This window comes from Oryctolagus cuniculus, chromosome 16 (assembly GCF_051225735.1).
Source record: "Oryctolagus cuniculus isolate XC-2025 breed Fujian yellow rabbit chromosome 16, ASM5122573v1, whole genome shotgun sequence".
Classification (NCBI taxonomy): domain Eukaryota; kingdom Metazoa; phylum Chordata; class Mammalia; order Lagomorpha; family Leporidae; genus Oryctolagus; species Oryctolagus cuniculus.
This window is the reverse complement of record NC_142882.1, coordinates 91,704,836-91,717,803: the sequence shown is the minus strand read 5'-3', so window position 1 is coordinate 91,717,803 and position 12,968 is coordinate 91,704,836. Positions and strand designations below refer to the sequence as shown.

At 58.3% G+C, this 12,968-nt stretch overlaps 1 protein-coding gene across 15 annotated transcripts in view; it reads right to left on the bottom strand.

Moving 5' to 3' along the window:
• The window catches only part of IKZF1 (IKAROS family zinc finger 1), a 95,189-nt gene extending 85,441 nt beyond the window's left edge, over positions 1 to 9,748 (bottom strand). For 2 of the 15 annotated variants that reach the window (XM_070059466.2, XM_070059464.2), the window contains exon 1: positions 9,511 to 9,745. In XM_070059466.2, the coding sequence (XP_069915567.1) occupies positions 9,511 to 9,640 (130 nt within the window). In that variant the 5' untranslated portion in view covers positions 9,641 to 9,745. Of the gene's footprint in view, positions 1 to 5,232; positions 5,367 to 8,006; positions 8,031 to 8,683; positions 8,708 to 8,842; positions 9,206 to 9,510 lie in introns of those variants that run through there. The other 13 variants (XM_051853170.3, XM_070059460.2, XM_002721579.6 and 10 more) reach the window with 11 other exon arrangements.
• Between the last annotated feature and the right edge of the window lie 3,220 nt (positions 9,749 to 12,968).

Sequence of the window (12,968 nt, the reverse complement as noted above, 5' to 3'; positions counted from 1 at the left end):
TCTGTGAACGGAGACCCCTGGCGGAGCCATTCCCGGCACCGTGGCTTTGCAGGCGAGAGCCGAACAAGCAGAGGGCAGACTCATGTCTGTCAGCAAGCTCACCTGTGCAGCCTCAGCACATGAATGCACTCACTGTGCCTGAGAGAAGCAGTTCTGAGTCTTGCACAAGGGGAAACAGATGCAGAGATAAGTGCAGGCCAGCGTGACAGCGGCTGCCCGTCGCTGACCCTCCAGGAGAGCAGGGAGGGGCTCCAGGCCACATCCACCCTTCCTCCACCCTCTCTGCACTGCTTCCCGGGCAGTCTAAAGTCTCCCTAAGTCTCTCTCCTCCCATCTCTGTCTCCCTCTCTCCTTCCCTCACTCAGTCTCTGTCTCTCCTCTCCTGCACCCCCCACCTCTGTCTCTTCCTCTACTCCCCCTCCCCACCCGCATCAAACAGGAACAAACAGGACCTGCTGCAGGGCTGCAGCTGGAAGCCCTCAGCACATCACCACCTTAGAGAGGCACAAGTGGGAGCAGGCATGAGGCTGGGCAGACAGCACTGGGGCCCTGGGGCACAGGGGAGTGTGGCCGACAGCCTGTGTGGGACCTATGGCGGGGCTCTGAGGACGGATGGGCCCCGCCTGAAGCCACCCCTGCTCCCTGCCTTCCCCTTTGCACTCTGCAAACGTGGGAGGGTGGGGGCCTGGCTCGCTCCTGGGGAGAAGCATCCAGCAGCCCTGGCCAGGTGCACATCCAGGTGAGGAGGCCCAGCCTCGCATGATCTTTGCTTTCTAGGCAAGCGCCTGTCCCTTGCCCTGAGCCTACAAAGATGATCCTGGCCAGTCCTGTTTCCTAACGCATCCTGAGTGCCTTGTGCAGCCCTTGAAAAGTTAGGAAAGGAAGGACGTGGGCACTGGCCAGCTTCATCTAAGCGCCCTACTAAGCATGGAATTTGAGAGGCATACTGTTACGTCTCCCACGACCATGAACCTCGTGTGTCCCATCTGCTGCTTTATCCCAGTGTCTGGCACAGGGTTCCACGCTGAGTGGGCATCCAGTGTCCATTTGCTAAATGTGCACCTGTAACCCCCAGAGTTAACCCCAAGGGATCCACGGCATCACTCGCATGTTACAGGTAAGAACGCCAAGGCTGAGACAGACGTAACCTATCCAAGGTCACGGCCAGCGACAGAGCTGAGACGTGAAGCCGCAACCCACTGATGCCTCTTTCTCTCCACTGCGCTGCCCTTGGGAACCTTACAGACGAGTGTGGTGGTCACAGGTTCCAAATGAGGGACGGACAAGGACTGGATGCCGCTTAGATGTTACGAGACAACAAGCAGGTGCCATGGAGGCCAACCTCATCCCAGTGCTCCTGTGACACAGTGCTGGGCCCTCTGTCCAGTGTGTGCTGTGGCCTGTTCCCTCCCTAACAGGCAAAGCTGCACCACAGTGACACTGGGTTTACGTCCTCAGCTACCCAGTGGTGCTTATTTGGAAGGATCTGGGGAGCACGGGCCAAGCCTACGCTCTTTAAAATGTGTTGGGTCACAGATCTCTTTAATAAAACACATTATCCCTGCCCAGAGACAAGCCCTTTCATCTCCAGGCTGGTAGGCTTTCTGTTTGCAAATCTATCATATCACTGTGAATTACACTGTGTCTTCAAAAAAGGAAGCAGTCCGAGGGAGACCCGAGGCGACAGGCAAAGGCTTTGTATCTAGTCAAAGAGACCTTATAGGTTTTCGTAACAATTTGACAAAACAGGTTGGGAGAGCATAAAAACTTCTGGGCACTCTTATTTCGTTGCTGATTCTTTTCATTTTTCAAAAATTAGCTGCCAATCTACACGTTTTCATGATTATTCCACAGAGCCTTGCTGGTGCAAATAACAATGAAAAACAAGATTTAAACAGGAAAGCAGGAATCTAATTTGGCTTTCACGCCGCCCTCCCCCACATCCAGCCCAGCCACAGAAAACTCCGCGGTTTGTTCTGCCGTGAACCTTCAGAGAGCAAATGAGCTCAGATGTGCAATTCTGTCCTTGCATTTTTTTTTCCTATGGGCAGGAACTGATATGCAAAAGAGGAAGGGTCAAAGGGAACTGAGGAAACCTCTTTAAAAAACAGAGAAAACCATGGTGCTGAAGACCACGAGAGGACTGCAGATGCCACGGCCGAGGCCCCTGTCTCCGAGCGAGGCGCAAGGGGGCTGCAGAGTTCCCTCCAGAACCGAGAAAGTGCAGCTGGGCCCGTCCTCGGGGCTCCCATCTGCCATGGCAAGAGGCCCAGGGCTGGACCCCAAGCGGCTCCCCCCTGTGCTGCGGGCACAGGCGCGTCGTGGGGTCTCCACCCCGCCAGGAGGACGGGGGTGGCCCACGGCAGCAGCGGCCGGTGTCCCAGATGCTCCCGCGGGCTCCTGGCAGCGACGCGCGCTCTTCTCACTCTGGCCAGCAGCATCGGCCACTTCCTAAATAGCTTCCTCAATTATAAATGGCTTTTCACACTTCATCACTTAAGAAAAAAAAGAAATCTAAGTTTAGAATTGTTTTCTTCTTCCCTCTCACCGATTCTGGGGGACCTTCATGCATGGCCAGGAACCGAGACCTCAGCCTTTAAACACTGATCTTTAAACCGTCCCCCAATAGATGACACGGACCCCCCCCAACACTGATACGCGGGATCTGGTGTTGTGAGACACAGAGGTGCAGGGGACACCATCTCTATTATCTCTGTTTTTCACGATTTTACCCAGCAAGGCAATGTGGTGTCATCGCGCCTTCTTGGTAGGGAAGTCAGCACCGTCGCTAGCTCCATGTGGACATTTTTAAACTCAAAGTCACACCTGTACACGCTAGAAAAATCCACTCGCACACCGACAGCATCTCCAGAAGCTCACCTGTCACTACAAGGCCATTCGACCTCCACCCACAGAAGGGCTTCTGCAAGTTTATCTGGCAAGAACTGCGTTCTACTTAGACCCAAAGAAGTAGAATTTCACAGATCTCCACATAAATATCCCACGGTTTATGAACTCACACACGTCTCTCTTTTAAAAGAACTGAGGAATTCTTGTTGATTTGCTCACTGAAGTTCATTTCCTGGGTACACATAAACCCTTCGCTTCCTGCGGTCTCCACCGCCGACCTCTGGGCACACACAGAGACAACATGTATTCCAGGCCAAACGCCGCCTGGGTGCACCACTGCCCACCCACTCCCGGCAGTGCCACAGGCTGCTCTGGGCCAGCCAACGGCTGCAGCCAGAGACACTTGGCCTTGGCCCCCAAGAAGAGGAAGACACACAGACTCCCCGACTGTCCTGTCCGAGTCAGGGCAGGCCACGTGGCTTCCGGGATCACTGAATTCTGAGCTCAGCTCTCTTTACATCAACCATGAACTGATCGGCCATGGCCAACAGAGACGAGATGCGGTCTCCAAGGCCGTTGTAAAACACTTTGGAGCTCTGCTCGGAGGACATGGACTGTGGCACAGAAATCAGGTTCCTGCATAGAAGCTTGTTCTCCTGGTGGCCTTGGTGCTTTGGAAATTCACCCGCTCGCCCCACCTTCAAGACTGGAGCCGAAACCAGTCCCGTCTCCGAGGGGTCAAGGGACAGCTCCACGTGCCAGTCACTAGGTAACGGGAACTTAGGGCCCCAGAGAAGGCACGACAGGAAACAGCATCACCGGACTGTGTGCAGCGGGAGTTGGATCACCCTAGCAAGGAAGTTCCACATGATCCCGTCAGAGTGCAGCGCCAGGTCCTCTTAGCCAAAGCTGGAAGCACCATGGGGCTGCTGGCGCCCAAGCCACAGGTCAGCTAACAAGGTCCCTGTGGAAAGTGAAGATCTGGCCAGGCGGGGACTGTACCCCAACCCTGGAACCCTCCTCTCTCAGCCTGCGCGGCCCCGTGCAGACCCCAGGGAAAGGGCCCTCAGAAAGACCTCACAGAACCTGCCAGCTTCCTCATTTGTGCGCGTCTTTATCTGGATTCAGGCAGACAACGCTCACGTCTACCAGAGCGCAGAAGACAGGGAAACGCATTTCAAACACTCCTGCCAGGGTTTTTTGCATTTTCGGTGTTTTGCTTTAAGCGTGGTTTTTTTTGTTTGTTTGTTTTTGTTTTTGTTTTTAGCAGGTTAACTGTTATTAAAGCCTTGTCTGCTCTATGCAGGCAGATATAGACAACCTCAAAGGAACGGGGACACCCGGGTCATGGAGAAGTTCTGGCAATTTCCAAACCCTTGTTCAGTGCCACTGACTGCCTGATCGCCGACGCCCCGAGATGACTGGCGGCTGGTGCCCACGGACTGCAGCGATGTCCGGAATGCAGCAGAACGCTCTCACCTGCGCCCACACAGGACTCAGCACAAAGTGGACAGGGCCCTCCAGAGAAGAGTGTGGCTGGCACGAGGGGGCCTCTGGCTCTCTTTCCACTAAACGCACAGGAGGAATGTGCAGGTCACCCTCGAGTTCATGAAACACGCAAAACGAACCATTTTCCCCATGAGGTGTAGGGAGGTGCCTTTTGTAGAATTCAATGTTCTCCACGTTTGACAGTGAGAATCTGATGTAAGAACAAAAAGATACTAAAAGCCGGCAAGCACACACACACGGTGCCACTCCTGGCTTTAGCAAACGACTGCAGTCCAAACGCCAGCGTGCTTTTCAGACTCTCAGAGAATGCCTCACGGTGTAGCTTCCAGCCCGCAAGCTCCAAAATAGCACAGAAAACGCACTGCCGTACGTGGGAAGCACTCACAAACATTTGACGTTGTTCCCTGCTCTCCGAGCAGTCAGAGCACAAACCCCGCAAGTTCAGACGACAGAGGGCAGGGAGGGAGCAGAGAGAGGAAGACAGAGGAGCAGGCAGACAGGGCAGTGCTGGCTTCCGCCTTCCAACACCACCACGCTGGCCGCAGACCTCCCATCTACCCATTACTGCTGACTTCTGGGGCGGACATGGCGCGAAGGGAGTCAGATTTATATTAGCAGTGAGCTGCTTGCCAGGGAAAAAGGAGTCTGCACACTTGAACGAGAGAAAAACGAAGAGAGCACCTCTGCACTAATTAGGGCCATTTAAGCCATTCATTAGGCGGCACCGGGTGCCATGAGTGCCCAGGAGGTGGAGCACGGGGCACAGTGACAGCCGAGCAGGCAGACGGGGCATAACGAGGCTCTCCATCACCCCAGACAGCCGGCCGGGGGCCGTCCCACACGCCAGCGTGGCAGGGACCGGGGGGCACTCACCCACACGCTCCGGCCTCCTCCAGGCCGCCGGGCGCTGCCCTTGCCTCGCAGCCACAGGGAGGGACAGAGGACCTGGGTGCGGCCGCTCCCGCGCCCTCCTCGGCCAGGTCCCACTGCTGGCTTCGCTTTCTGCTGGGCGCAGGGGAAGGTGGGACCTCCGCCAAATATGCAAACCCGCGGGCAGCTGCTCTTCTCGCAGGAAAACGCACACAGGAAGGGAGCCCGCGCTTCCTGTCCCGACCAGACCCAGTTCAGAAATTATTGGGACGTCTGTTGTGTGAGGCTAGGGGCGGAAAAGGGTGCTGGTTCAGTCAACAGGAATTGTGAGTTCCCCACAGGCAGCCATGGCCTTGGGAAGGGAGAGACCCCAGGCCTGCGACCTGGCGGGCAAGCGGGCCCCCATCCGTGACCAGCAGCCGCGGTTTCTCCCCAGGTGGTGGCAGAGGCACCTCCTATCCACACGGGCCAGGGCAGGGAAGCGCAGAGGAACGGCCAGGCCTGCTCTCAGCGGACCCCCAGGGGAGCTGCCAGGGACGCCCACCCCAGGGCCCGGCCCCTGCACCTCCTGCAGACCTGCCTTCGCCGGCAGCCACGTCTCACTTGTGATGGGCAGCACTGCCTTGACTGCTTGACCACACTCACAGGTGCTTTCAGAACCGCATGAGACGGGTAGAACACGCCATCAGGCGAACACGCCTAAGTGACAGCGCTGAACACGGAGGGGCCGGGACGTGCAAGGGTGCTCCGCAGAGGCTGCAGGGAGCACACTGAAAAGCTGGATTTGTTCGGGTAAAAACAATTCTGAATTCCTACACATAAGGGATCTCCAAAAAGTTGTTGGGAAATGAGTTCCATGCAAAAATGATGCTTGAATTTCCCAAAAATTTTTGCACCAGAATAAGCTTATCTTCCAATCCCAGCTTCCACTAGCTTCTAGAAGTGCTCTCACACAGCCTAGGACCTGGACGAGGCAGCCTGAGCATGCAGCCACCTGCTACACTCCACAGAAACGCACTGAAGCCACTGGCCACACAGGTCAGCCGTGCGAGCGAGCAGTGGGTGCCTCAGCCTCAACAGTGGAGTTGCTGTCGCCGGGGCTGGGATCTGGGCGCCCTCAGTGCTTGGCGGAGCCTCAGGACTCCCACGTGCCTCCTGTGGACACCGAGTGTGCAGCGCTGACCCCAAGACACAGGATCCCATGACCCCTTCCAAAGCCGCCTGCGCCTCTGGAGCAAAAGTCACACTCAGCTTTCTCCCTCCGCAGCTCCAAGCCGGGTCACTTGTTGCTCGTACAGCTCCCATGTGTGGGACGAGACTGCTCTGAGGCCCTGCCGACCTGAATGCAGGAGCCGAGTCCACAGTGAGCCAGAGGCAGGAGCCACGAGGCCCCGCCACGCCCGTCACCCTTAGAAAGCAGCGGCCAGCCAGGGCCCACGGCCAGGGAACCGAGGGGCTCCGGGCTGGCTTTCTCTGAGCTGCATCCACTAACACCTATCTCCCGTCCAACACAAGAGCCGGCGCTTATTTCCCAGCGCTGTCACTTCCTGACTCCCAGGGGGAGACGCCGCCACGCAGCGTTGCCGTGCCCGACCTACTCTGGGCTCCCCGTAGTTACAGGGACACACAAAACTCTGCAGACACTCAAAACACTGACGCCATTTATGCCTAACGTCACCATTAAAAATCCATTTATTTCAGTAAAACTGTAAAACAATGAAACAGGAAGGGGTTTTACCACTCAGGCCTGCCTGACGATAAAGCTCACTGACACTGCCCATGCGTCTCCCGCCCCGTGCTGTGTGTGTGTGTGAATGTGCACACGGCCTTTCCTTACCTCTGCCAGCTACCAGTACACCCAGAATCCTGATCAGGGACACACGGAGCACCCACTCTACACAGGTCTAGCACTCCTTCAAAATCTCAGTTTTCACATGTATATTGACAATGTGCTACCACATTCATCGAACCCAAAACACACAAATCTAAAGTAAGGGGAAAAAGGCCCCTCACCAAGGAGCCACCTTCTTCAACCTCTAAGCCTCGGGTCGGGTCAGGAAGAAGCCCTGCCCTGCGGCTCGGCAGTGCTGAGAGCTGGCCGAGGCCTTCACCGCAATTTTCATTTCTAACACAGGAACAGCTGCGAGGGGCGTCGCCGTCTGCTTTTCCTTTGAGACCCTGGGATCTGAGGCCCCTGGGGGCAGGGGGTCCCTGTGAGGCCAGCACGGTGGCTGCCATTGCCATGCAGCCCCTGAATTTTGGCGAAGCTGCAGTTTTCCAAGACTCAGCATTGGAACTAAAACATGGCCAACTTAAACACACAAGCACTGCAGAGTCTCGAACCCGCACCTTCACCTAGCACCATGGAACAAGAGGGGAAGAAAACACAACTGCTTCACCCACAACGTCTGGTCATCTGTAGGACCAGGAACCACCTTTCTGTATTTCCATGAAAAAAAAAAAAAAAAGGCAAGAGCACACACGTTCAGGGGCAAATTCTGAAATTAGAAACACTCTCTCAAACCAGAATGGTATAGTTTTAAAATGGAACTCGTGGTTTATAATCATGTGTGAGTCCACGCTATTTCTCTACCAGGTTCGGCACACAAAGGCACAGCAGTGGAAGCAGGTGTGTCTTCCCGGCACTCTTACTTGTCTCTGTTTAAATCTTAGGCCGCGTCCTAAATAATCTGCCGAAAAAACCTGCACACCTTGTCCTACAAAGACTGTTCAATCGTCACTTGTCAGAGTCCCGGGTAAAGGGCCAGTCCACTAACCTCGCTGCACAGTCACACAAAGACCTCGGAGAAGCCCTGTCACGTCCCTGCGGCTCTTCTCCGGCCTCCCAGCCACTACGCCCCCTTAAAAGCGCTTGAATTTCCACGCAAGTTTAAACACAACCCGTACGAAGTATTTCCAATTTGCGCAGGTTCCTCTGCTTTAACGGAATTACTTCTTCAGCACCACCTCGCTCTGGAAGCCAGGACGAGGCGTCTCAAAGCCGCAAGCGTCGCTGGGCAGCTCGGGGCGCACGGCCCGGAAACCCACTATCGGAGGGCTGCAGCCCTCGCCGGCCGGCGACAGCGGAGGCTGCACCGCCACACTGCGCCCGAGCAGACCGCACGCACCGGCCACCCACGGGGTCTCTGCATGCGATTCTCAGGGTTTGAAAGCCCTGGCGGCCCCACTAGAGTCCCGAGGAATCGCAGCCTCGCCCGGCGAGCTGACAGCAACCCTTTGAGTGCAGCCGCCGGCGTCCGCGGAACACAGCCGCAGTCGGCGAGGGCACAAACTTTCCAACCCCGGAGCAATGCCCAGTGCGCAGAAACCGGGCTCGGACCCAGTGTAATGCTACAGAGTAAGCAAAACGCGCGCACCCCCAAAATACGCAAAGCCTTTACAAATTACTTCAGCGCTGCTGACTCCGGGGGACCCGCTCCGAACGGGCGTTTACCTTTAAATACGCCCAGGCCACACCACTGCGTGCCCCGCACTTGCGCCACGCCTGGGACCGCGGATCCGCCCGCCCGCTCTTTCTCCTTCCTGCTCTGTTTTCTGAATCCGCCAATTACCCCCAAGTTCCCCGACTGGAATCCAACTCGGAAAAACTCACGTGGAGTTCAGCGTCGCGCTTTGCGGGCCAAGCCTGATCCTCCGGCCGGGGCTCGCTCTGCCCAGCGCGCCTCGCCCGCCTCGCCCGGGCTCGCCTGCGCTCCGCCCGCCGAGACGCACCAGGCGCGGCCGCCCAGGCACTTGTCAGAGCGCCCGGCTCCCTCGGAGCTCTCCCCTGCGCCCTTTCACAACGACTTCCTGAAGTTGCTCACTCGCAAGGTTCCCCATTTCTCCGCCGCACTCCCCGCCCCCGCCGGCTCCGGCCCGGCTCCGCGCACTCGGCCGCCCGGCTGCCCCGCGCGCACAGCGCCGCCCGCGGGCCAGCACCTGGCGCCCGCCGCCCGCGCCCAGCCACCTGCGCCAGCCGCGAGCTCGCCGTCCCGCCCCGCGCTCCACTAACTTCGGGGTTGCGCGCCCCGCCCGCGTCCTGCTCCGCTCGCCCCGCGCTCAAGCCGCGACCGCCACGGGGCTCGCGGTTCCGGGACACGGAGCGGGGTGCTCGGGGGATGCGGAGAGGGGCGCGCCGTCCCGTCCCCGCCCCCGGCTCCCAGCCCGTGGCGCGCCCGTCGGGACAGCAACTCCGGGGTTGATGGGGCCGCGCGCGCAAACTTTGCTGCCGCGCGGGGCTCGAGCCAGCCCCGACCCAGGGCCGCGGGGTGCCGGCCGTACCTGCTGGTGCCGCCGGCGGCTGCAGCCCGCTCGCCCGCGCCCGGCCCGCTCGGCGCGCCGCCGCCACCCCCGCGCGCAGCGCGTCCGGGCCCTCCCCTCGCCGCCGCGCTTCCTCATTCCAGCGCAGCATCGCACCGCGGCCCAGCGCGGGATGCGGCGGTGGGCGCTCTGCCCGCGGGCCCCGCAGCCCAGTTCGGCCGCGGCGCTGCGGGACCCGCGAGGAAGCCGTGGGGGGCGCGGCGCCGGCGACACGTGCGGACCCGACGGGAGGAGGGGACATGCGCCGCCGACTACCCCTGCGCCCTGGCCGCCAGGTGGCCCGGGGCACCCGCGCCCTCGACCCGCGAGGGGACCGGAGGGACTCAGGACACCGTGAAGCACTTCACGCGCGTGTGGGAGCGCTTGCCGCCCTCCCAGCTTCATGGCCCTGGGAAGGGAGTCCCCTTGGCTCCCGCGTTCGAGCTCGGGCCCCAGGATCCCAGTGCCCACCCGAGGGGTGGGAAAAGTTGATCCTCCGCAAGCGAGGGGAAGGCGCTACTGATTTTCCCAGACAACCAATGGAATACCTCTCGTGGCTTCCCTCCCACCCGCTCGCGGCAGAAGTGAGGATGGCGCCTTCCATCGCGGCCCGCGCGCGCTCGCGGGTGTGGCAGGGCGGTCGCGGGCGGGGGCCACCCCACAGCCCTCTGGTCGCGACGAGACCCGGCGCTCCTGGGTGCAGACAGGGATGCGCCTCCGACAGCGGGGCCCCTTGCATTCTACCAGCCAGGCCTCGCTGGAACGAGCAGGGCCAGGCCAGGAGCGTGGAGAGGCCGGATCCTGGATCCTGAATTCCCCGGAAAGCAGCCAGGGCCCCTGGGGGGCTGCCATGGCCGGGCCCATGCACCCCAGTGCTGCCTTGGGAGAAGTCCCCTCTGCCCACCGTGAGCCCCGAAGAGCTGGTACCCAAATCCTTCCTGGACCACCTAGCGAACCCCAACCTCTCCGTGGGCAGGACAGACCCTCAGGGCACACAGCCAGAACTCCTGCTGCCGGAGGAGGCTGGGCCAGCAAAGAGCCCCTGGGTGCAATTCCGTGTACTTCCCTCCACCCGGTGACCCAGGCTCCCCAGGGGATGTGCAGGGACTCCTCAAGCATCCTGGCCAGGATGCCATGAAGCAGGTCCCCTAGAGCTGTGGACAATGCTGTCTAGGCAGAGGCAGCAGCACCCTGAGCTCCCAGCAGTCTCTGTAAACCAGTGCCTTGTCCCCAGTGGACCCGGATCCCTCCATGCCACCAAAGCATGTCCTCCGGGGCGTCAGAGCAGAGCCCGAGGGCACAGGCACTTCGGTGGTCTGACCGAGGTCCTCGACCTCCCAAGCTGTTTCCCCATCACCTATAAATCGGCGGTGATATGTCAGCCTCTTCTTGTGATGGTGTATGGGTTTAGCAGATCCTAAAAGGAAGATCTTGCCATTTGCCCAGTCACTGTTTATTCGACGTCACCCTCTGGATGGGAAGCTTGCGCCAGGCACAGGTGCTCACTGGCCCCCGGGGCAGGTGGGAGCTGGAGGATTGCCAGGCTGCATCCTGGTGTGTGCGACCAGACGCCCTGGAACCCTCAGGGGGCTGCTTGCATCAACTGCTGAAGACTTAGAGACAACAGGAGGGGCCAATCTGAGGGCAAACACATTTAGGGGAACCGAGACATCATGATACTTTCCACTTTATGTCTATCGTCATTTTGGTTAGATATCAATGATATATAGTGCCATGGTCACAATGTCCAGGTGTTAAATAGTTCAATTTATTCAGGCAATAATGGCTAATTTATTCTCTTGAGAGTGTTACCGTCAAAAGAATGAGGACCACCTGTGGAATCGGCACTCAGGACCGTGACAAAGCCGGTGGGACAGGTCCCAGCAGAGACTGAGAAGTTACTGAAAGAGTGAGTTTTCTCAAGTCCAAGGGCAGCAGAGGTGACGGACTGTGCTAAGGGTTTCCTCACTCACTGTGTGAGTTTTGGGGAAAGTTCCTGCACCTGCCAGACGTGAGTGTCTGCAGAGCGTTCTGACCCCACAGTGGTGTCATAGAATCAGGTGAAACTCAACGAGACAAAGCACAAAAGCAGTACCACAAGCGCATTTTTCTTCAATTAAAAAAATGCCTTAGACAGAGTTGAAATGCACATTCATGTGGTCGGGCAGTGGCTGGGCAGCAGTGAGGATAGGTCTCAGTACCAGGAAAAGCTTCTTTCTTTCTTTCTTTATTTTAAAGAAACTCTGATGGTCCCTCTTCAGTGTGATCTAAGGGAACACATGGGGTTCCCTCTGAAACTGGGGGTGAGCAGAGAAGGAAGCTCCAGGCTGGCGAAACTCCCACAGCAAGGCTTTGCCTGTCAGCTTTCTTTCTCCCAGTTTTCATGCTCTCTCAGCTTCCAGGTCTCTGTTTCTGCAAACTATCCAGCACTCCCCGCCCCAGCCCCGCTCCATTCCTGACTCTTTCCTCTGGTCTGCCTCCTTGTTTGGGCCCTGTTGCTGCCTTCTGCTGCAGGAGACAGAGCGGCTGCAGGGGAGAACCCCAGGGGAGCTGGCCAGAGCCTGGGCCCCCAGTGCGGGTGCACTCACGGCCTCTGCCCTGGCACCTCCGTCTTCTGATTCTGAAACAGAAATTCACACCTGCTGCTGACCACTGCACCTTTGAACCGAGAACATGCTGCAGCTCCCACACCCGCTTCCTGATGACTCTGCCCCTTATTCCCTTTGCTGTTTGTAAGAGAAAAGCACTCGGATTCCCAAAGGCGGAATTTAGTCTATGGGCATCCTTCGGTTAGAGAGAGAATCAACTGTGTCAGACACAGTGATTTGGAGAAGGGAAATCTACACAAAAGCTTGCTGATGAAACGTCTCTGAAAACAAAGAAAGGGCAAGTTCAGAGTTAAGAGACAGAGAGCGATCTTGCCGGCCAGGAAGGGGGTGGCTGCCCCATTTCTGGAGCCAAGCTTGTGGTGGTGGCCGGCATTGGTTTATTGGGCAGGCGTGCACCGTACAGGTGGCGTTTGAGATACAGGTTGCCACAGGAACGCATAGTCTCGCCCCTCCAAGGGGCTCACAGTCTGGAGATGTCCATGGACAACTTGACAATGGCATTTGGATGTAAAACACATCCAGACCACTCAGAGGGAAGAGGGGATGGAGGGAGGGTGAGTGGGGGGCTCACGAGAAGATCTCTCCCCAAAGGGAGAATCCGCCAAAGCCTCACAGTAACGGCGCAGTGACTCCCCCTCTGCCCCCAGCATCCTCTCCACCTGACAATGTGGAGACTGCTGTCTCGCTCTCCTCCTGAGGACCTGGGGCTCAGCGAGGGCCACTCCACCGGGCGTGGCTGGGTGATAGACTCGGAGTCAAACTGCTTGGGTGAAGTTGTGTGGTGCGTTGCTAGGGTGCCCTGTAAGCCAGGAACAGTAGCGGTTTGTCATC